This window comes from Rhinopithecus roxellana, chromosome 18, assembly GCF_007565055.1.
Source record: "Rhinopithecus roxellana isolate Shanxi Qingling chromosome 18, ASM756505v1, whole genome shotgun sequence".
Lineage (NCBI taxonomy): Eukaryota > Metazoa > Chordata > Mammalia > Primates > Cercopithecidae > Rhinopithecus > Rhinopithecus roxellana.
In genome coordinates this window covers 6,275,176-6,299,531 of record NC_044566.1, presented here as the reverse complement: position 1 = coordinate 6,299,531, position 24,356 = coordinate 6,275,176, and the positions used below count along the sequence as shown (strand labels likewise).

The window sequence follows — 24,356 nt, the reverse complement described above, 5'->3', positions numbered from 1 at the left end:
GTCTGAAGGCCTGTGGGGAGGGTGGGAGTGTCTAAGAGGAGGGTCTGTGGGTCTGAGGGGAATGTCTGTGTGTCTGAGAGGAGGGTCTGTGCCTCTGAGGGGAGGGTCTGTGTGTTTGCGGGTAGGGTCTGTGTGTCTGAGAGGAGGGTCTGTGTGTGTGACAGGAGGGTCTGTGTGTCTGAGGGGAGGGTCTCAGAGGAGGGTCTGTGGGTCTGAGGGGAAGGTCAGAGGGGAGGGTCTGAGGGTCTGTGAGGAGGGTCACAGGGTCTAAGAGGAGGGTCTGTGGGTCTGAGGGGAATGTCTGTGTGTCTGAGAGGAGGGTCTCTATGTCTGAGGGGAGGGTCTCAGAGGAGGGTCTATGGGTCTGAGAGGAGGGTCTGAGGGTCTAAGGTGAGGGTCTGTAGGTGTGAGGGGAAGGTATGAGGATCTGATGGGAGGGTGTGTGGGTCTGAAAGGAGGGTCCGTGGGTCTGAAAGGAGGGTCCGTGGGTCTGAGGGGTGGGACTGTGTGTCTGAGTGGAGGGTCTGAGGGTTGGAGAAGAGGATCTGAGGGTCTGAGGGGAGGGTCTGAGGGTTTGAGGGGAGCATCTGTGGGTCTTTGGGTCTGAGGTGATGGTCTTTGGGTCAGAGAAGAGGGTCTAAAGGTCTGAGGCGAGCATTTTAGCATCTGAAGGTAGGGTCTGAGAAAAGTGTCTTAGGTTCTGAAGGGAGGATCTGAGGGAAGGGTCTGTGTGTCTGAGGGGAGGGTCTGAGGGTGGGTCTGAGAATAGGGTCTGAGGGTCTGATGGTCTGAGAAGAGGGTCTGAGGGTGTGAGGTGAGGATCTGTGGGTGTGAAGGGAGGGTGTGAGGATCTGATGGGAGGTTGCCTGGGTGTGAAGGGTGGGTCGGTGGTCTGATGGGCGCGTCTCCGGGTCTGAGGGTCTGAGAAGAGGGTCTGAGGGTCTGAGGTGAGTGTCTTAGGATCTGAGGGGAGGGTCCGAGAAGAGACTCTCATGTTCTGAGGGGAGGGTCTGTGGGTCTCAGGGGAAGGTCTGAGGGGAGGGTCTAACGGTCTGAGGGGAGGGTCTGTGGGTCTGAGGGCAGGTTCTGTGGGTCTGAGAGAAAGGTCTGAGGGTCTGAGGGGTGGATCTGTGGGTCTGAGGGGAGGGTATGCAGGTCTGAGAGGAGGGTCTGAGGGGAGAGTCTGTGGGTCGGAGGGGATGGTCTGATGGTATGAGAAGAGGTTCTGAGTGTCTGAGAGGAGGGTCTGTGCATCTCAGATGAGGGTCTGCGGGGAGGTTCTGTGGGTCTCAGGGGAGGGTCTGAGGGTGTGAGGGGAGGTTTTGAGGGTCTGAGAGGAGGGTCTGAGGGTCTGAGAAGAGGGTCCGTGGGTCTGAGGTGAGGGTCTGAGGGGATGGTCTGTGGATCTGACAGCAGGGTCTCTGGGTCTGAGAGGAGGGTCTGAGGGTCTTAGGGGATTGTCTGTGGGTCTGAGGGTAGTCTCTGGGTCTAACAGGAGGTTTTGTGGGTCTGAAGGAAGGGTCTGAGGGTGTGAAAGGAGGGTCTGTCAATCTGAGATGAGGGACTGTGGGTCTGAGAGGAGGGTCTGTGGGTCTGAGAAGAGCATCTGAGGGTCTAAGATGAGTGTTTGTGAGTCTGAGGGGAGGGTCTGTGGTTCTCAGAGGAAGGTCTGAGGGGACAGTCTGTAGGTCTGAGAAGAGGGTCTGAGGGGAGGATCTGATGGGTGCTTCTGTGGGTCTGTTGGGAGGGTCTGTGGGTCTGAGAGGAGGGTCTGAGGGGATTGTCTATGAGTCTGTTGGGAGGGTCTCTTCGTCTGAGGGGACGGTCTGAGGCTCTGAGGGGAGGGTCTGTGGGTCTGAGGGGAGGGTCTGAGGACTGATGGGATGGTCCGAGGTTCTAAGAGGAGGGTCTGATGGAAAGGTCTGTGAGTATGAAGGGAGGATCTGAGGATAGTCTGAGGGGAGGTTCTGCGGGTCTGAGGGGAGCATCTGAAGGGAGAGGAGGATTTGAAGGGAGGGGAAGGTCTGTGGATCTATGGGAAGTGTCCGTGGGTTGGGGAAGGTCTGTGGGTCTGAGGGGAGTTTCTGAAGTTAGGGGATGGTTTGTGGGTCTGTGGGAAAGGTCTGTGGGGTGGGGAGATGATGGGTCTGAGGGGAGGGTCTATGAGTCTGTGGGAAGGGTCTGTGGGTCTGAGGGGACTGCTTTGGGTCTGTGGATCTGTGGGAGGGGTCTGTGGGAAGTGTCTCTCGGTCTGTGGAAAGGGTCTGTGGGGCTGAGGGGAGGGGCTGAGGGGAACACTTGTGGGTCTGTGTGGATGATCTAAGGGGTGGGTCTCTCAGGCTCTGAGTTAACTGCAGACATGGTAAGTGCTGCGGAGGAGGTGTTAGGAGCTACAAAAATGCCACAGAGAGAGACCTGGCAATGTTGTTGTCAGGAGAGCTGATCCAAGGAAGTGTTGTGGGTTTAAGATCTCAGGGATGAGTGGAGAGAGACAGCTGGGGTCATGTGGACTGGAGGGAACTGGCGAGAAGGTCTTTAAGTCTGATGGAGGACTCTGAAATTTATCTTTAGAGTGAGTGAGAGCTGAGGAAGAGTTTGGGGTGAGTGGATGGCTCTCTGTTGTTGTTGTTTTTAACTTTTTGTTTTGAATGAATTTGAGATTTACTAAAATGTTGCAGAAATAGTACCCAGAGTTCCCACAGAATCCTCTCCGGTTCCCTCATATCCACGTCTGGCATGGCCATGACACAGATATTTAAACCCAGCACCCAGTGTGACACTGTAGCCCATGCCTGTAATCCCACAATTTTGGGAGGGCAAGACAGGAGGATCGCTTGAGCCCAGGAGTTCAAGACCAGCCTGGGCAACACAATGAGGTCTCACCTCTACAAAAAATAAAATCAAACCTGGGCGTGGTGGTGTACACCTGTGGTCCCAGCTATTTGAGTGAGGAGGATTGCTTGAGCCCAGGAGTTGGAGGCTGCAGTGAGTCATGATTGTGCCACTGAACTCCAGCCTGAGTGACAGAGCTAGACCCTATGTCAGCCCTAACCATCCTTGTCCTGGGGCCTGGGCATGGATTTTGCTGGCTCGTGTTCTCAGGACTGTAATGAAGTCCAGTCCATTTGGCAAGCATCCTGTGGAGGTAAGCATCCTGTCTCTCAGTGGCTCCTGAGCTGATGTGTCCAACTACAGGTCCAGGTGGTGTCAGCCGAGTCTCCTGGTCAAATCACCATCCTTCCTCTGTAGTGGATACTTGTCCTGGAGACACTGGGTGACCAAATCCTGATTCTCCTGGAACTTCTCTGATTTTGGCATCCATGGGGGTCTTGTCGGCAGCAATCAGTTTCATGGACTTTGCCTCGTGGTGATTTTCTGTTTCCCCCTTTCCTCAGGCATTTATCCGTCAAGGTTTTCCTGCAGGGAAGAGCAGTTGGTCCCTCTTCCGTTTACATGTTGACACGGTCAATGATGACAGCGTGTGAACTTGCATGCATTTATGTTGTTCTGTAGTTTGCAATGAGCACGGCCATTGTGCATTTTGTTGCTCATACCACCCATGATTGGCCCCTGTGTCATCTCAGGGAATGACATTGACAAATTTACAGTTTAAAGCCCCTGCTTGCAGTGTGGGAGTGAGGTGTAACTGGGCAGGGTTGGATGCAGTGAGATAAGGCCCAGACTTGTTCCCACGGTAACAATGTCATCTCAGTGACTAATGAGGAGCCGAGAGCTTCCTCAGTATTCAAAGCCCTTCTTCACTGACCTAGCCCTGGGTAGAATGCAGGTTTAAAAAGCCTAATGTGGTACATGTTTGGGTCCCTCCAATGTTCTAGAAACAAATTCCTTGAGACTTGCTTGCTTGTATTTGCCTAAAGAACCCACACCTCTCAGCATGGCAATCCCAGAAGCAGGTCACTGGACAACACGTTAATTTCGAGCACAGTGACTGGGATTTCAAGGTGGAGACTTGGTCCACCCGCTGGCTTTCAAGAGTGACGAGAGTGGTGCCGCCTTCTAACTGCTTTTTAACAGGATTCTGTTTGCAGTGCCACAAACAAAGCGAGCCTCTGGGAGGCAGCAGAGCCCTTGGAGGGGAGGTGCATTTGGCAGCCGGAGCTCATTGTGGGACTACCTGCAGGCATACGGAGCATCTTTGCCTTGTGGAGCCTGGCACCAGGACTCCTGGGAGGGAAAGGGGCTCAGCTCCCACAACCGGGGAACCTATGCCACACCGGGGCCCTCACCAGCCTCACTGTCAGTGTTTCTGGGACCACTCCCCAGATTACTTGTCCTGGGGTCTGCTCAGGCAGGGAGGCAGAGCAGCCCTACAACCCCTCTGCAAACACATACATGGTCTCACCACAGACAGAGTAGAACCACACCACATGGATTCTGCATAACACCACACTGGGGCCCTGGATGTTTCCCCCTCATCCACCTTGTTTTGAATGTAGAACGAAGTTTCTTCTAACAGTTCCAGGCAGGTTGGCATATCAAATCCATCCAAACCTAGTCTGCCTGTCCTCAGATCCCCTCTGCACCACAACGCTCAGGCAGTATGATCACCATTACTTGCCAGAGACCCTCACAGCTGGGCCTTCACCTGTGACCTGGGTTCCACACACTGCTTTACCTCCATGAAGCTTGGGGGGCAGAATTGGCCAACAAGAGATGCAGCCACACGGGAGTGGCCTGGGGCTCCCGGAAAGCCTTTGGACATTGTGTGGACTGTAGAGAAGTTCCTGGGGCCCAGTGCCAGTGTTGCTCATGCTTGGGCACCTCTCCTGCCGCATCATCTCTGGCAGTGACGTCCACCGCCTCTCAGCCCAGGTGGGGAGACCATTGGTCTTTATCCCTGAGTAAGTCTCAGTCTGCTTCCACCTGCTAGTGGGGATTCTGTGGTCTGCAACTGAGCTTCTAAGACCGAGGGCAGGATAGGAGGGACGTGAAGTGGCCATTACATGGTGGGTGCTTGACACTCCTTCCTGGTTGTGTGACCATGAACCAGTGACAGCCTGAGCAGAGGGAGCCGTGATGAAGCTTGTTACTGTATCGTGCCTGGGCCCCAGCCTTGCAGCTCCAGGTATGGAGCCCTTCCAGGAACAAACTCTTCTCTGCCACTCTGGACAGAAGGCCCTGTCCATGTAGGGGGCTCTCACTGCCATTCACACACCTTCACCCTTCACTCCCCTCATGAGACTCAGAGCAGCCCTTCTGAGAACAAAGAGCAGTGAACATCTCTGGAGCCACCACATTCCCCTCGAGTGAGAAACAGACTCCTGAATGCAGGTTTTCCAGATGTGAACCCTGGCCCAGAGCCTTACCCACGGATGATGTGCCCATGCAGTCCCCAGGGTGCCTCTGACCTCTTATTCTGTAACTTCACATTTCAATTAAATGTGAATCTTCACATTTCAGTTAAAGTGTTGAGGGAAGATGGCAATGACCAACACCAGCTCAAAGCTGTCCATGGATACAGTGAAGAAAACAGCCTCTGAAGTCAGCTTTCAGTGTGTGAAAGGCAGGCTGCCCTGTTACAGGGCTCTCTCTGTGAATGTCACTGTCCCGTTGATCAGCCTTGAGTGAACAGCTGGACCTCCATGGCTACCATTTCCTCCCTTGCAAACCGTCATGCTAGTCAGCCCCAGCACCCAGGACTGACTCACGAGGCCATGTCTTGGTGAGCAGCGGGGTCTTGGCTGCAGTTCAGCTGGGTAGGAAGTGCCCTTTGACTTCTGCAGCAGAGCTCACTTTCTGTACACCATCCACTCACAGGCCCGTGGGGCCTATCTATCTGTCCTTGGGCTGTCTCCGTGTGCCCGGGATGTGGCAGCAGTGGCCAGCATCCGGAGCCCCTACCCTCTGTGAGGCTACCACGTCCTGGCTGCTGGGTCCTCCTCTCACCCTCCCATCCCAAATCTGAAGTCTGAGAAGCTTTGTCCAGCCCCTCCCAGCTTTTGCCTACATTGCATGCCTGCCTTCCCTTTCGCCCTCTCAGCTGAGTCTGCAAATGTTCCTGCTACTTAGACTTTTGTAAAACAAACACCAGGAACACAGGGAACTCGGTTTTTCCTGGGGCTGGGGCTGCCAAGAACGCACCCTGAGATGCTGGGGGAGGAAATGCCCATCTCAAAACCTGCGCAACCCTGTCCAGACCTGCACGTGTTCAGGGGGTGCAAGCCGACACTGACATCCGAAGTGAGCATGGGCTTAGAGACAAAGCCCCCCAGAAATGTGCTCTTTTCCCACAGGGTGCAGGTGACACCTGCTCGGACACATCGGTTTGTGGACACATTGGCTCGTAGGCATGTCTCATCCCAGACCACCGAAGCAGCGAAGACACTTCAGTGATACAATGATCTCCCTTTAACAACCTTTAAATTTGAAATAGTGACACTCCCCTTCCCCCCCCCCCCCCCCCCTTTTTTTTTTTGAGACAGAGTCTCACTCTGTCTCCCAGGCTGGAGTACACTGCCACGATCTTGACTCACTGCACCCTCTGTCTCCCAGGTTCAAGCGATTCTCCTGCCTCAGGCTCCCGAGCCGCTGTGACTACAGGTGCGTGCCACCACGCCCAGCCAATTTTTTGTATTTTTAGTAGAGATGGGTTTTCACCATGTTAGCCAGGATGGTCTCGATCTCCTGACCTCGTGATCCGCCTGCCTTGGACTCCCAAAGTGCTGGGATTACAGGCGTGAGCCACCGCGCCTGCCAGTGACGCCCTTTTTTTGTAATCCTTCACATAGACAACAGCTACATGTATCCTTGTTCAATTATTTCCTCACAGCCCCTTGTACCTCCCCTTGCCTCTAGTTCTTGGGTCTGTTTCTCTGGACCACACTTCATCTTATTCATAGATCATGGAATAATCTGGTTAGATTGTGAAAGGAAAGACTCCAGTTACACACCCACGGAAAGAGAGCCACAGCCTCATCCCCTCCCTCAAGAGCACCCCCAGCCCTGGGTTCTCAGGACTTCATTTCACAGCCCTCTGGTCACTGACCATGCTGGGCAGCCTCAGTTTCCTGCCGCTGCCATTTGGGCCCTCTTTCCCCAGTGACATTACACCCGGTGGCTTCAGACTTTCTTGACTGCCTCAGTGAGAAGCTACTTTATGCATCATCAGCATACACACACACACACGAGTGGGAAGTAGGTGTAAAATGGAACCAAAGTCTTCATGAGACGGTGCACCCTCACCATCTATTCTGTTCCACTTCCCTAATGGCAGTCATAATCTTCCAAATTGAATTTGCTCTCCACTGATAGGTTGCTGTTTGAGAAACAAGCCTCTGAACCATCCTTCAAGGGATCACAGCACAGCAACCACTCCCAACTCTGTTTCTTGGGCCCCTCCTCTGAGTGCCATTATTCTCACTGCCTGGATTCACTCATTCAATCAACAAACATGTAATGAGGGACAACTGTGCAGATCCATGCTCTTCATGACAGGGTTCCGGGCCAGCAGCAACAGCAATGCCTGGTTGTCCATTGTGTGCCTGGGGTCCATCACATGGGAAACTTGCTTGCAGTGGCAGATGCCCTGAGGCTCATGTCTGACCCATGTCCAGGATTCGCCAGCCTGATCATTGCCCTGGGGCTGTGAGCCCACTCTTGTGTTCCCCCCGCCCACTGGGAACCAAGGAAACAGCCTGGGCAACCCCTAGTTCTTCTAGTGGAAGGTGCAAATTCAACTCAGCCCCCACACATGCAGAGCTGCACACACATCTACACACACGCACCTACATGTGTGCATCTGCATACATACACCTACCAAGACTCACACATGGGACATTATCCCTGGACACATGCCTGCATACCTGCACACACCCATGTACACACACCTACACCCCCCATCTACACACCCACGCACACACACCCACGCACACAACCCCACCCACATGAGGGACATTACACCTGCATACACACCTACAAACCTGGACACACCTTTGCAAACACACTTGCACACACCCACGCATGCAAACACCTATGCATGTGCACTTACACATACACCCCTCCACGCATCTGCACACACACATCCCACACACCTGTGCACACATGCCCATCTGTAGGCGCACACCTACACACATCTGCACGCACCCACCTGTGCACACGCGTCCACCCATGCACACCTGCACACACCTGCACACACCTACACACCTGTGCACACATGCCCATCTGCAGATGCACACCTACACACATCTGCACACACCCACCTGTGCACACGTCTACCCATGCACACCTGCACGCACACCTGCACACACCTACATACCTGTACACACACATCTGTACATACACCTGCACATACTTGTGCACACACACATGCACACACACACACCTGTGTAGGTGGAGGACCAGTGCTTTTGTTTCCTGGAGAGCTCCCTTCCTCAGGCCCCTCCAAGCTGACCAGCTGCTCTCTACCCAGGTGGGCAGCTCTTATCCCAGAACTCTCCTTGGAATCCCCTCAGGGTGGTGCTGTGTGTGCTGGACCCCAGGCCATCTGTCTTGGTTTTGAAACATTTTCTACAGCAGCTTCCAGAGGAAGGGCTTGTGACTCTGAAGACATCTTTATCATGCTCTTCATGGCTCATTCTCCAGGTATCGGATCCTAGGTGGAATTCATTTTCCTTGGGCATCTCAACAGCTTCACTCTAGTGCTTTCGTGTTGTTGAAAAGCCCAAGGTCTTTTTATCTCTGTCCCTTTGCCTGAGAGCTGATTTTGTTTCTTTCTGAAAGCTATTTAGAACTTTATTCAGTGTTCTGAAATTTTGTGATGATGTGGCTTGTAAGGGACTTCTTTCATTTACTGTGTGGGTGGGTATCTGTGGTGCCCATATGACCAAGACAAACAAATGGAAAATGGCAGGGAAAATGTAAGAAAATTAGAGGATCAAACCAGGCTGTCCAAAAGAGGGTCCAGAAACAGAGAACCAAAGATACCAGGGACAGAGCTGCCAGAAGCAACCTGGGAAGTCCGCAGGTCTCAGGAGCACTGGCCAAGCTCCTAGGTTCCACTGTCTCGTCCATCTCTCCCAAGTGTTTTTATTTTGGTAATCCTTTTTTTTTTTTGTTTTCATTTCAAAGAGATTTTTTCTTGATTATTTATTTTTCATTCTGTTTTTATTTTATGGATGTACTATCTTTTCATACATCCCTGACAGTGTATTAATGATACTTTTTATTTTATTTATTTATTGTTCTTTTTTCTTGGAGACAGACTCTCGCTTTGTTGCCCAGACTAGATACAACTTACTTCAAAATGTTTTAATTTATACTACTGTAATCCATAATTTATATGTGCAATACGTAATTACACCTGGCATTTTTACCTTCTCTATCTCAAGTATTTTGGTCAAATTGTTAGGCTCTTAAAGCTGACACAGGAAAACCCTGGCTTAAAGTACTTGCTATGTTGTACACAATAAATATGTTGAATTTTATCTGTCAATTAAAAAAATTCATGCAATTGAAAAAGCCTAATAAGGTACCTGCTACAGTTCAAATGCTTCTGTCCCCTCGATGTGCAGTGCAAGCGCTGGGAGGTGAGGCCTGAAGGGAGGTGTTTAGGTCACAAGAGGAATCTGCCCTCGTGAATCAGTGCTGCCACACAGGGGCCCAGGGAGTGGGTTTGCTCTCCTGCTCTTCCACCACGTTAGCACCCAGCCTTCCTCCTTCTGGAGGACCCAGCGTTCCAGGCGCCATCCTGGAAGCAGAGAGCAGGCCTGACCTGCGAAGCACCTCCATCTTGTTGTCCCCAGCCTCCAGAATTTCAAGAAATAAGTTTGTTTTCTTTATAAATGACCCAGTTTCAGGCATTCTATTACAGCAGCACAAAACAGATGGGCACGATGCCCCTTAGGAAAGTCCTTGTGAGGCTCAGATCTTCACCTGTGTGGTTTTCTAAAATGGGGCACATAATCACCAAAATAGACGTTTAAATATCAAAAGTTATAACTTATCAATTAACACTGCATTAATTTGGTGTCTTGGAGAATAGCATGTTAATATAGAAATCATCTTAGTAAAAAAAAATTGGCTGAAATTTTGTGTAAAGATTAACTCAACACAAAAAATTAATACAAAGATTTTAATAAATTTCAATTAATTATACTCTGATCATAAATTATCTTTATTAAAGAATACATATTCTTGTGATTTAAAACCAAATATTTTAAGTGAAATAACTAATAGAAATTGACATGAAATTATTTCATTTAACACAGTTACAATAAAAGGCAAACAGACATCTGCATTTGCCTCATTTTAGAAAACATAGGCTTTGAATAAATCTTTCGCCTTTTACTAAAAAAAAAAAAAAAAAAAAAAAAAAGAAAACATAGGCTTTAAGAATCAAAAGTAAGCTTCCAAGCTCACTGCCAGGATTACAACTTCACATTACAGAAATGTTTAATAACAAATATTTGACCAACAGATTATAATTCTGAAGTTGTACTTTTTTTTTTTTTTTTTTGAGACGGAGTCTTGCTGTGTCGCCCAGGTTGGAGTGCAGTGGTGCGAACTCAGCTCACTGTAAGCTCCGCCTCCCGGGTTCACGCCATTCTCCTGCCTCAGCCGCCGGAGTAGCTGGGACTACAGGCACCCGCCACCATGCCTGGCTAATTTTTATATTTTTCGTAGAGACGGGGTTTCACCATGTTAGCCAGGATGGTCTCGATCTCCTGATCTCGTGATTCGCCCACCTCAGACTCCCAAAGTGCTGGGATTACAGGCGTGAGCCACCGCGCCCAGCAGTGCACATTTTAAATGCCTTTTAATTTTGCTTCTTTACTAAAAAAACTACGAACTGATGAACTCACAATAGAAAATTAATAATAATTAATTTCAGGAAAAAAAAAAGGCACATCCAGGCAACACATTCAAGGCGATTGGTAAAATGCAGCGTCCCGGGTCTACTGCACATAATCAACTGACTGCAAATAAACTACTCTGGAAAATTCTAAAATAGGACAAGAATATTCTGTAAAAGCCAGGATAACATGATTGCACCGACACTTTGCTAGAGAGCTGTTCTGTTGCCAAGGTGCGAGCTTCCCAGAAGCAGCAGCTGTTGGCCATTTAAGTGCACACTCCCCACAGACGCTTCCCTTCCAAGGTCCATCATCTCCGTACATCAGAGGCTGGACCGTCTCTCTGGTCTGGGCACACACCTCATGATTGCAGCTCTCCACAGCACCGGGGCGAGTAAGAGGCTGAGCGTGGTCACACTCAGTATAAGGAGGTACACCTGCAACAACAAAGTGCAGAGCGGGTCACAGACACTGTCAGGACTCGCACCTGCAATAGGAAAGCACAGGGCTGGTCTCACTGAGCTCGGAGGGACGCCTGCAAAGCTAGAGTCCTGAGGCTGAGCGCAGTCACGCTGAGTGCTGGGAGGGATGGCTGCACGGGTGGGTGGGTGGGGGGTGGAAGCTGAGCGCAGTCACGCTGAGTGCTGGGAGGGATGCCTGCACATCATAAATTCACTACTATCTCTTTAAAGCACATCGAAGTACAGCCAGAAGTTGAGGACACTGGAATGCAGGAGGGGCTGTGATTTGAAGATCAATGTTGCACGGTTAGTCCTGATGGGCCACAGGGTAACAGCTTTAGCCTGTGTTTGCCTGAAGGCCAACCCCGGGCCACAGTACAAGTGAGCCTGCCCCACAGCTTCCCCGACCCTGGGGATGCGGCCTTGGGTCAGGCCTCAGGTGGAGCTTCCTGTAAGCAATTCTATTTTTCAGCAATTACTTCCACTGCACTTAACACCTGGACTTCTACCCGCCTCACCCTTACAAAATGCAGGAGACAAGCCCGTTAATCTGAATGCCCAGGGCCATCCCAGTGTCCACAGGAACTTCCACCCAGCTCTCAGGGCACTCTGGTATTTCAGTTTCTTGGGTGCTACTTATGTGCACACTGGCAGTTCAGCTTTAAAAAGTCAGTTTTCTTTCAGAAGAAATATCTGACTGACAATTAGAATTGTTGTAAAAAGTTAATGCAACAGTTCAAGCAGTACTAACTGCACCTTTCCTCTGAAAATGTCACATGCTGGATGAGCAGAGAGCAGCCAGGTCTCTGTGTGCCCACCTGGAGGAAGACCTTGCCCCCAGGCTGCCAGCTGCCTTCGCCACACCTGCCTCAAACCCAGAGTGCAGCCCGTGCTGCCCAAGAAGCGCTTCGTGGGGGAAGCCACTCACCTCCCGAGAGATGACGCCCGCTCTTCGTGCCCGGCTCCCCAGGACAAAGGAAAACTCGCTGACCTGGGCAAGCCCCGCGGAGACGATCCACTTGATGTATTGGCTGCTCCTCGGCAGAATGAGAGACAGGACCAGCACCGCCAGGAGAAACTGCAAGAGAGGTTCATCATGCCACCGCTGAAGACCGAACCCGCACAGAGTTAAACACACAAAACAGAGAACCCGGACAAACCACAGGGACGCTGCGATGGTGTCCGAATAACACACCAAGCAGGGAAATGCACAGAAGCACTCCAAATACCCGAGGGCACCAGACACACGCAAACCATCTTAAATAATCCGCACAGAACAAAAAGGCAACATGAAGGGTTTAGGTTGATTAGCAGAAAATAAGCCTTGCCCGTGACCCCCCACCCCCGCCCCAACCAAACTAGATTAATAGCATTAAGCATGGGGTACTCAAGGTGGAAATTTCTTTTTCATACAGAGAGATGTGTGTCTCTGGGCTAAGCAGCTAAAAGCTGGTGGGGTGGCCCAGCGATCATCATAGATTCTGGCTCCTTAAAATGGAAATGATCTAAGTCACTGTTTATGAGGCAGAAAGCCACTGGTTGCTGACTATGTCACCACACCTTCAGTTCAATGTGGACACAGGCAGCTCGATGACTAGCAGTCCTGCAGGACAGACAAAGTGCCTACACCATTCTCAGGTCTTTTTTTTTTTTTTTTGAGACGGAGTCTCGCTCTGTCGCCCAGGCTGGAGTGCAGTGGCCGGATCTCAGCTCACGGCAAGCTCCGCCTCCCGGGTTTACACCATTCTCCTGCCTCAGCCTCCCGAGTAGCTGGGACTACAGGCGCCCGCCACCTTGCCAGGCTAGTTTTTTGTATTTTTAGTAGAGACGGGGTTTCACCGTGTTAGCCAGGATGGTCTCGATTTCCTGACCTCGTGATCCGCCCGTCTCGGCCTCCCAAAGTGCTGGGATTACAGGCTTGAGCCACCGCGCCCGGCCTTTCAGGTCTTTAAAAAGCACATCTGCATCTGTCAGAAGAGGACAGGTCGGACTGCGGCCAAGGCCCATTCTGAGGGTCCCAAAAGGTAGTTCCCCCTTTTAAACACCCTCAATTCTGAAACAATCGATCACAAGGACAAACCCAGACCACCCAGCCTAATCTACATCTGCCTCCCCCGGGGTCCAGTGGCCCAGTGGGCCTCCTCCGAGACAAGGGACAGGGCGGCTCTGCAGACTTGATGTGGGCCCCGCTGGAAACTAGGGCCACAGGGAGGGCTGTGCTGGGCCTGCAAACTGCGAGGGGTGCGGACCCTTCCAGCCCATACCTTCATGACCACCACTGACAAGGTGAGGAACACCAGCACTGTGAGCTCGTATACCACAAATGTGGGGAACACGTGGAGCCCTGTTGGGAACAGGACAGACATGTTACGACCACAGGACAGCCTCCCCCAGTGCACACAATTTCTCACAACTTTAGTGTGTCACTTGCTTCAATACAGGAATTGAAATCCTAAATCCTCCCAAGCACACTTGTGAAAGCAGCAGCAAATGCTAAACAGCCATCCCTTTCCTGAGTGAACCGGGGAAAAGTCTGCCCCAGGGTGACCTGTCTGATGTGGTGGGATCCCAGCTCCACTCCCTGCAATGGGCCTCAACTGCAGAGAACACAGCAAAGCACAGAGAGGCAGCACTCGGTCTGGCGCTCCTTGATATTCCAGCTGAGGTGCAGATGATCCCGGAGCCTAGCAGCCCCACAGTGCCCAGGAGTGCCCAGGAGTGCCACACTCACAGGACGTCTGTGGTCAGTGTTCCTTTCCCTGCTTTATTTGGCTCACACATTTTGAAAAACAATGGGAAACGCTGTCTCTACGTATTTCTTCTCTCTGCTCTCAGGGCTCTCTGAAACCGTGTGGCTGCCCACTGGGCTGTCCTGCTGAGTGACGCAGATGGGGCCGGTGGTGCTGGGGCTGGGCTCAGCTCTCCAGTCACACCCTGGGGCTGCCCGGCGATGCACGTCTGCCCTCGGAGGAACCCGGAAGCCCAGAGGCCTCCTCTTCATTGGAGGGACCCAGACACCAGGGTTAAGTGCATGGAACAGACCCATGACCTTTCTGCCGTTCACAAACCACTGTCTCTACCTGACCCAGAAACACAAATGTAAACATTTGCCTTTTTCCTCTTGCCCCAACCCAGGTTCTCTTGTGCTTGAGGGCTGCCTTCTCCAGCCGCCCAGTCTTCTAGCCATGGCCCCTCCTCCTGGGTCTGGGTCTCAGAGCTGCCCCCTCCATGCCCATTCTCAGTGCTCCCCATGGCCCCTCCTACCCTGGCCACCAGTCTGGCCCCACCATGTCCCCCTCATCAGCCCCAGCCCCATGATGGCCTGGGGTCCACCTCCCTCTCTCCCCAGCTGTCAGCCGAGCCCCGGCCCTAGTCCTGCATCCCCCCAGGATGTCTGTGCCTCTGCCCTGCTGCAATGCCCAGTCCAGGCCGCCTGTGGCCACATCGGTGTCTAGGAAGTCACTACCGTCACGGCCCCACGTCCACGCCGCACGATTCAGACAAGCTCACAACAGTGTGTGCCACAGGGGATGCTCCTACCCCTCCCCAAAGGGGGCCTCACATCACAGCCACACAGGTACCGAGGGCTCCCTACCCTGGGCGTACCAGGCTGTGTTTCCTCCCTGCTGCTGCCCTGAGGAAAGCCTCGCCTTCATCTCCAGCCCCACTGGCTTCCTTCCTGCTCGGGAATGTCCTGTTCCAGAGACTCCAGGCTTCCTTCCCACCTCCTACCTCTGGACTTTTCCACGAGCCTCTCTTCCTCCCCAGCACGCCCTGAGCCTCCACCTCTGCACCTGGCGCATCCCTCACCCTGGTCAGTCACAGATGACCCGGAGGCTCCTGTGCTCTCAGCTGAGCTGGGCGGCCGTGTCCCTGTATCTGCCCCCACCCCACCCTGGGCTACAAGCTCCTTTGAGGCAAGGCTGCCCTGGGGACATGGCTCACTCACCCCTGCCTGAGCTCAGAGCTCCTGGCCCGTGGTTGGAGGGGGAGTGGGAGGCAGTGAGCCAATAATTATGGAGCTGAATGCATTCCAGTCAGTCCCCAAAACAGCAATGAAAGTGAGAGATAGGAAACCTCCCTTCACTTTCTTTAATGAGCTATGCTGACTTTCTATGTAGGGTCATTTATTCTTAAAACAAATATCAAACCTATACTTGGTATAGCATAATGAGAAACTGTGTGAGTTCTGGGCTCAAGTCCTGGGTTCCCAGAGCCCACCGGCCCCACAGCGCCCAGAAGCACCACAGTCACTAGCTGTGGACCCAGGTTGATGTTTCATTCTGTGTGTGCCTCAGTTTCCTCATCTGTGAATGTGGATTTGGAGGCGAAGTCAATGAATATGCCATCTGAGGCGTGTGCCCAGCCCAGGGCTGTGCTAAGGATGCTGCCTGCACAGGCACCAGGCCATGGTATGAAGGTGAGCGAGGCTGGCGGGGGTGCACACCTGCGTCCACCAGGGAGGGACACCCAACGACAAGGCAGCTCCCAGCGCTGTCCCAGAGCCAGTGGTGCCTGCTTCTGAATGCGGGGAACATGAGGAGAAGAGGATGAAATCCTTGCTGAAAATTTCACAAGAAGACACACCAAATGACTGACATTGTTGGTAAAGCTGTAAGTGACTAGGAATTAGGGTGCTGGGCAGGCGTCTTCCACAAAGGCCAAGATGGAAAACCTGCTGTGGACTGAGTGTCCTGCAAACTCCTATGTTCAGGCTCCAGCCCCAGTGTGGCTGTATCTGGAGACAGGGTCTGCAGGAGCTACTCAAGGCAAAATGAGGCCATAAGCGTGAGAACCTAATCTCTCTGCACAGGCCATGGTGGCTGAGCCACAGATGACACAGCCTGGAGGCAACATCTGTGGAGCAGGCATGGCCCTCGCCAGACACCTGGATCTTGGACTTCCAGCCCCCACAACTGTGAGAGATAAGTATCTACTATTTGAGCCGCCCAGTCTGGAGGATTTTGTTGATGGCCCGAGCTAATAAGTAGCACAACAGCGGCCACTGATAAAGAGTAAATGAGCAAGTGTGACTGTTTCCATAAAGCTGCATTTATAAAGGCAGGTGGTGAGCAGGCCTTGGGCCGCGGTTGGCCGAACCCTCATCTAGTGGGAAGAGCACCTGCTCTGAAACCTGGGCCAGGGCCACACTGCCACGCGCCGTCCACAAGACCCCGACCTTGCTCTGTGACGCCTTCTGGACCATCCTTCGGCACAGAAGCCCTTCCTCACTTGGGACCTAAAGATTGCCCTTCTCCTTTCATACCCTCCAGATGCAGCCTCAACTCAGAAGCACAGCCTGGGCCTCACCCGGCGGGCACGAGCCTCAGGGCTGGAACCCGAGAGCGAGGCCTGCTGGCCTGCAGGTGGCTGTGGCTGACCTGCAGCGGAGTCTCTAAGGCTGCACAGGGCAGGCAGCCCAGACACATCTACTGGAGCTGGGAGTTCCACCCGGGCTTCTGCCACCCTGAAGTGGACATCAGGTCCCACGCATAGAGGCAAAGCTGCTGTCTGAAGTGGGCAGATGCCGTCTATGTGCTGCCTGGACTCCGGAACAAAAATAAGGTCCTGTCCAAGTTAGAGAAAAAAGTGAGCTATAAACAAGTTTCTCAGATGGCAGAAAAATTAACTTGAATTCCCTGATATACTTAGTACAAAAAACTAGAGCAAAAACACGTAGAATTATGTGAATTGAAAGGGTTCTCAATACAAAAGAACTCTAGTTTGAAGATAATTGCAAGTATGTCTGTGTAAATAATATATTTATGAAATTTTAAGATTTTTAACAAGAGCAGCTCTCAAACATGCATGTGCAACAAAGCCCTGGCTGACAAGACACCGGGTCACGGCCAGGGCAGCCTGGGGCTGAGGCAACACGGGAAAAATCAGGTCAGACCTGATCCATGTTATTAGTCCTCGTCTAAAAGAAGTGAAAGAAAGATCAGGAAATCAGTTTATTTAGCTTGCTGAGGAGGCGTCCGTCACCAGGAGTAAGGGCAGGGGGCAGGGGGAGGAAGTGGGGGTCACGGACAGGGAGGGTGGGGGGCAGGGGGAGGAGGTAGGGTTCACGGACAGAGGGAGTGTGGGGGGCAGGGGGAGGAGGTGGGGGTCATGCACACAGTGGGGGCAGGGGGAGGAGGTGGGGGTCACGGACAGGGAGGGTGGGGGGCAGGGGGAGGAGGTGGTCACAAAGAGGAAGGGTGAGGGTAGGGGAAGGAAGTAGGGGTCACGGACAAAGCGGACAGAGGGGGGGCGGGGGGCAGCGGTAGGAGGCAGGGGTCATGGACAGAGGGCAGGTGGGGGGCAGGGGGAGGAGGTGGGGGTCACGCACAGAGGGAGGGCAGGGGGCAGGGGGAGGAGGTGGGGGTCATGCACAGAGGGAGGGCGGGGGGCAGGGGGAGGAGGTGGGGTCACGCACAGAGGGTGGGTGGGGGGCAGGGGAGGAGGTGGGGGTCATGCACAGAGTGGGGGCAGGGGTGGGAGGTGGGGGTCACGTATAGAGGGAGGGCAGGGGGCAGGGGGAGGAGGTGGGGGTCACACAGAGGGAGGGTAGGGGGCGGGGGGAGGAGGTGGGGGTCACGCACAGAGGGAGGGCGGGGGCAGGGGGAGGAGGTGGGGGTCACGCACAGAGGGAGGGAGGGAGGGCAGGGGGCGGGGGAGGAGGTAGGGATCACGCACAGAGTGAGGGAGGGAGGGTAGGGGGCAGGGGGAGGAGGTGGGGGTCACGCACAGAGGGAGGGCAGGGGCAGGGGGAGGAGGTGGGGGTCACAACACAGGGTGGACAGGGGGAGGAGGTGGGGGTCACAGATGGAGGGAGGGCGGGGGAGGTGCAGAGCCAGGGGATCAAACTGCAGTGGAGAGGCTCTCCCGGGACACAGTGGCTCATAAGGCTGCACTGGGGTCAGGAGGTCACGGAGCCCCTGCTGAATGGTCCTATTTCACCTGCGACAAGGGCCCCAAGCCTCCCAACTCTGTGCTGCTTTCAGGACTGCCTCGGCTATTTATGGCCTTTGAATTTCCACATAAAATTCAGAATCAGCTTTTGAATTTTCAGTTTTGTTGAGGTTGTGCTGAGTCTGTGGCCCCTGTAAAGCACAGGGCATCTCAGACCCCGTGCCGAGTGGAGAGCTGCCAGGGACGTGTCCCGATGCCAGACCCTTTGTGATTCCATCCCTTTCAAGTCACTACTCTAGGGTGTTCCACAGACCCCAACAAAGGGCCCATCTCAGTATGCTCAATTTAAATTTTTTGTGTCAAAATTAGTATTTCCTCCAAATTTGCCACTGACATGTTAGTTTCCATGGCTGACCCTGAGCTCCCACGACTTGCCCTGTGTGGGCACCAGTGCCCCTGATGAGGGGGAATGAGAACACGCATTCTCCCCTGAAGGTGATCTGGCTGCTTTCAATGCCCACCGACAGCACACATCTCGGCAGCAATAAAGCACGGCGGTGACCAGCAATCGTGTGCATGGCAACGATCTTCCTCTTGCAGAATAAAGAGCCCGAGTAGCCAAAGCAACTCCAAGCAAAAGGAACAAAGCTGGAGGCAGCAGAGGCCACCTGACTCCAAACTCTAGCACAGACTACAGCAACCAGAACAGCACAGCACTGGCAGAGAAACACACAGGCCATCAGGACAGGCAGAGGACCCAGAAATAAGGCCACACACCCACAGCCATCGGCTCTTCCATAAAGCCTATGATAACAAGCACCAGGAAAGGACTCCCCATTCAATAAACAGCGCTGGGATCGCTGGCCAGCCACACCAGAACATGGAAACCGGACCCCCTCCTAACACCACATACAAAATCAAGTCAAGGTGTAATAAAAACTTGAATGTAAAGCCGAACACTATAAAATCCCTGTAAGAAAACCTCTGAACATCGGCCTTGGCAAAGGTTTCATGAAGAAGACTGCAAAAGCCATCGCAACAAAAACAAAAACTGACAAGTGAGATCAACTAAACTAAGGAGCTTCTGCCCAGCAAAGAAACGCTCAGCAGGGCAGACAACCTATGAATGGGAGAAAATACTTCCAAACTATGGATCTGACAAAGGTCTTGTATCTATAATCTGGCAGGAACTTAAACAAATCTGCAAGCAAAAAGCAAACAACCCCATTAGGAAACGAGGAAGGACAGGAACAGACCCTTTCGAAAGACATTCACACGGCCAACCCAACACGTATATGGAAACAATGCTCAACATCACTGGTCACTAGAGAGACACAAATCAAAACCACAATGAGATACCATCTCACACCAGTCAGAATGGTGATTCCAAAAAGTCAAAAGGCAACAGATGCTGGCGAGGTTGTGGAGAAATGGCAACACTTAGACAACCATTGGTAGGACTGTAAATTAGCTGCAATGGAAACCAGTCTGGAGATTTCTCAAATAACTGAAAACAGAATTACCATTGGACCCAGCAATCCCACTGCTGGGTCTGCACCCAAAGGAATATACATCCTTCTGCCATCAAGACACATGTACTCACATGTTCATCCCCACGCCTCTCACAACAGCAAAGACATGGAATCGGCCCAGACCGTGAATTCCAAGGATCCCACTGTCCATCAACAGTGGACCAGATGAAGAAAACGCGGCACAGACACGTCAGGGAATGTTACATAACCATAGCAGAAGGAAATCACATCCTTTGCAGCAACACGGATGCAGCTGGAGGCTATTCTCCGTGTGAATTAACCCAAGAACAGAACATCAGATACTACATGTTCTCACTTAAAAGTGGGAGCTCAACACCGAGTACCTGTGGACACAAAGACGAAGGCAAGAGACACTGGAGCCTATGCGAGGTGGAGGCTGGGAGGAGGAGGGTGAGGATTAAAAAACTACCGAGGGTCCTATGCTCATTACCTGGGTGACAAAACCATCTGCACACCAAAGCCCTGCTACACTCATTACACGTGTCACGAACTTACACAGGCACCCTGAGCCTAAAAGAAAAGTAGGACAGAAGAAACAGTATAATAAAATAAGATTTCTCTGCGCTGTATAAAGCAGAAAATAGTTTCTGGCTACTAGCAATCCAAACTGAAATATGCTGAATACACTTAATTTTTAAGATAACCATTTTTGCTATATAAAATAAATATATATGCACATAAACACATCACAGAACCACTCTGCATGTGTTTAACCCACACAATTATGATGTAAAGAAGGAAGATTACCTATTGAGGCGAAGAAAACAATGGCCAGGAAGTCACGGATGGGTTCAATGGAGGCGGCAATCTCCTCAGTGACCATGGGGCCCTGAGAGGAGACCAGCGCTCCGGCCAGGAAACAGCCCAGCTCCATGGAGACGTCCAGCAGCTCCGTGACCTAAGAGAGGCAGGACTGAGCTTTACACGAGACCCCACAGTGCACCAGGGTCACCCCCATCCCAAGGACACCCCGAGACCCAGCAGAGCCACCACAACAAAACACAGAAGCTGCGCAAATGGAGCGTGGTCCTGGGGCCTCTGCTGGGTCTCAGAGGTTGACATGTAGAGGCTGCTATTAGTTGAATTAACCTTCCTGGGAGAAAAAAATTATTTAAAAATATTTGAAACAAATATCCATACAGATTGCATTGAAATTTTTGAATGAGAGTATTTTTCAATTGTTTTAAATATTTGTGATACGTTTTCTTTACCTTGAATCAGAATAGCCTGGTGGTAGTGTTAGAAACGCATTCCCACTACTAGCCTCAAAGCAGAGAGAAAGCGACAGGGCGACAAGCAACAGCCCCGGGAGGGCACGAAGCCAGAGAGAAGCATCGACGTGTCTGCGGCAGCTGATCTGATAACCCAGATTCGTGGCCACGGCAGAGTGCTGGCTGGACAGCCACGACGCAGGAGCCTCATGGCAGGTCTGCGAAACGCAGGCTTCCAGCAGCCTTGTGGATGAGGCACGGCTGACGCCGGCCAACCTGAAAGATGATTTTTATCTTGAGAAAGTAAAATTGTAGACGATAGCAGCATTAGACGAAAAGAAAAGAAACTTGTAAAGAACTATGATTTTTAACGGCAACAAAAACATCACATCCTGAGGATTCAACCCAAAAGACCCGCACCTGACACTGCAAGACACAGACCCACGAAAGACGAAAGACTGAGATAACAGCACCACGGGCTCAGCACGGCAGAGCGGCGGATGTTCCCTCACCTGGCCGACAGACGCACGGGAACGCCAAGAGACTTGTGTGTGTGTGAAACTGACGGGTTGAATCTAAACACTCGAGTGGAATTTGGAAAGAGTACGAACAGAGCCAGGACGACCCTAGCACAGAACAAAGCTGGGCCCAACACAGAGATCAAGCTACGGTGCAGCTGAGGGCAGGTGGACACAGTCAGAGAGGCATGTGCACACACACACACACACACATGCACACATACCACAGGTACACACACCACACACACCACATACAAAGCAGACACATACGAACACATACCACATGCATATACACCACCCGCACACCACACAAAGCACACATGTATGCACGCACACATGCCACACACACATACACCACATGCCACATAAAGTACACACTCGTGCACGTACACATGCCACACCAAAGTACACACATGCATGCATACACAAACGCATACACATGTATACATGCCACACATAAGGCACATGCATGCATGCACACATACACAATCACATAAAGCATACCACATGCGTACACATGCCACACACACATACACATGCCACATAAAGTACACACTCATGCACGTACACATGCCACACCAAAGTACACACATGCATGCATACACAAACGCATACACATGTATACATGCCACACATAAGGCACATGCATGCATGCACACATACACAATCACATAAAGCATACCACATGCGTACACATGCCACAAAGCACACACACGCAGACCACGTACACACACCACAAAGCATACATGTACACACCACAAAGCACATACATGCATGCACACAGGTACACGTCATGCACAAAGCACACACACATGCACACGCACGCACAAACACGGCTACTTGGTTTTTGACAGAGTGACGCCATAGAAGGGGAGCAAGAGGTCTTTTCAACGCATGGCATTCAGAAACGCACGCGAATGAAGGAGTCCTCATCTACTCCCTCACTTCCAACACAACGGAAGCTCACCTCTGGGTGGACTGTAGAGCTAATGAGAAAAGCACAACAGAACACTCACTGACAATAGTAAAGCGCATCTTCACAACCCAGGGGCGGGCGGACCTTTCACAAAGACACAGAAGACAGCCACGAAGAAAACAATTCATAACTGGATGACACTGAAATTAAGAACTTCTGTTCATCAAAAGACACCATTAAGAAAGTGAAAAGGCGGCCGGGCGCGGTGGCTCAAGCCTGTAATCCCAGCACTTTGGGAGGCCGAGACGGGCGGATCACGAGGTCAGGAGATCGAGACCATCCTGGCTAACACGGCGAAACCCCGTCTCTACTAAATAATACAAAAAACTAGCCGGGCGAGGTGGCGGCGCCTGTAGTCCCAGCTACTCGGGAGGCTGAGGCAGGAGAATGGCGTAAACCTGGGAGGCGGAGCTTGCAGTGAGCTGAGATCCGGCCACTGCACTCCAGCCCGGGCGACAGAGCAAGACTCCGTCTCAAAAAAAAAAAGAAAGTGAAAAGGCAAGTCACAAACTGCGAAACATTTGCAAACACGTATCTGACAGGCTGGCATGGAATGATTTTCAGCCATAAAAAGGGTTCACTGTGCTGGTGCGCACAGTGACGCAGCCAGGCCTGGAGGGCGTGACGCTAAATGGAAGCCAGGCACGGAGGCCCCATGTGACATGGCCGGAAGCAGTGGCCCTCAGGGCCGGGAAGTGGCTCCGTGGCCACGAGGTGGGTGGAGAACTGAGAGCTATGGGACTCCTTTGGGGAGGTGGATATAATTGGATAATGGTGATGGTGGCAAAGCATTTTGAATACTGACTTTCAAATGATTAAAATGGCAAATTTTACGTGAATTTCATCTCAGTAAATTTTTAAAAAGGACAAAAAAATCTGCCGACATATAAAAAAATAATTCCTACAAACGAGAAGAAAATCCTCACCCTACAGAAGAACGTCCTGGAGGCTTTAATAGGAACACCACCAGGACGACACCCAGATGCCACTGAGCTTCTGAAAGGGCTCGAGGGACTGGTCACTGGGAAGTGGACGCTGGAGCCCCTGTCAGAGCCCTGAGATGCTCCAGACGCAGAGCAAGTGCAGGCAGGCTGTGGGGCACGGCGCACTCACGGCACAGCAGCAGGATGGGCTGAGCCTCCAGAAGGGCTCGAGAGACCAGCCATCAGGAAGTGGACACTGGAGCTCCTGTCGGAGCCCCTGTCAGAGCCCTGAGAAGCTCCACACCCGGAGCAAGTGCAGGGAGGCTGTGGGGCACGGCATGCTCAGGGCACGTGGCAAGACAGGCTGGCATTGGCATGGCGACTGTGGGGAAACCCACGTTGTGACTAAGGCTGAGCTCCTGTTTACTGTGATCCCTGCAACCCACCTCCACAGGTACCGTACGAGGCTCATCAGCAGTAAGCACCTTCCAAAAACATGAGAATGGACAGCGGCTGTATTCGTGTCAGCTCTAAATGGAAACGAATCCTAAGACTGAACAGTGGAAAGAATCCAATGTGGCATCTGGTGCAGATGCGCAGAAGGCCCAGCACCCCAAGCGACTGGCAGCAGGTGCAAGGTGAGTGCTGCCCAGTGAGCGAGAAAACCCGAGAGCCAGGGAGAGAGTCACTATAATGGAAGAAGCCACTGGGAGGGCAACACCGAAGTTGTCTAGATAAGACAATTTCACTGGGATTTATTTTCAAAGAGAAAAATACTCTGGAATGGATAAAGCAATGTAAAAACTTAAATAAGTCACACTCTTGAAATAGTTAAAATCACTACAACCAGAAGCAAATCATAATTTTCTCCCAAGTTTACAAAATAGTAGCAGGCAATTAAATTATATATAAGAAACAATTTTTGTTAATTTACTTTTTTTAAATGGAAACTTTTTTTTTTTGAGACAGAGTCTTGCTCTATCACCTCTGCCTCTGCCTCCCGGGTTCA

General features: G+C 51.9%; 1 protein-coding gene across 2 annotated transcripts in view; it reads right to left on the bottom strand.

Annotated features, from left to right (window-relative positions):
* Positions 1-10,741: 10,741 nt before the first annotated feature.
* TMCO3 (transmembrane and coiled-coil domains 3) overlaps positions 10,742-24,356 on the bottom strand; it is a 59,785-nt gene continuing 46,170 nt past the window's right edge. The window contains exons 10-13 of one of the 2 annotated variants that reach the window (XM_030921852.1): positions 20,467-20,617; positions 13,537-13,616; positions 12,201-12,350; positions 10,742-11,248 (exon numbers count right to left, since the gene is read on the bottom strand). In XM_030921852.1, coding sequence (XP_030777712.1) covers positions 11,135-11,248; positions 12,201-12,350; positions 13,537-13,616; positions 20,467-20,617 — 495 coding nt within the window. In that variant the 3' untranslated portion in view covers positions 10,742-11,134. The remainder of the gene's footprint in view (positions 11,249-12,200; positions 12,351-13,536; positions 13,617-20,466; positions 20,618-24,356) is intronic. The other variant, XM_030921853.1, reaches the window with a different exon arrangement.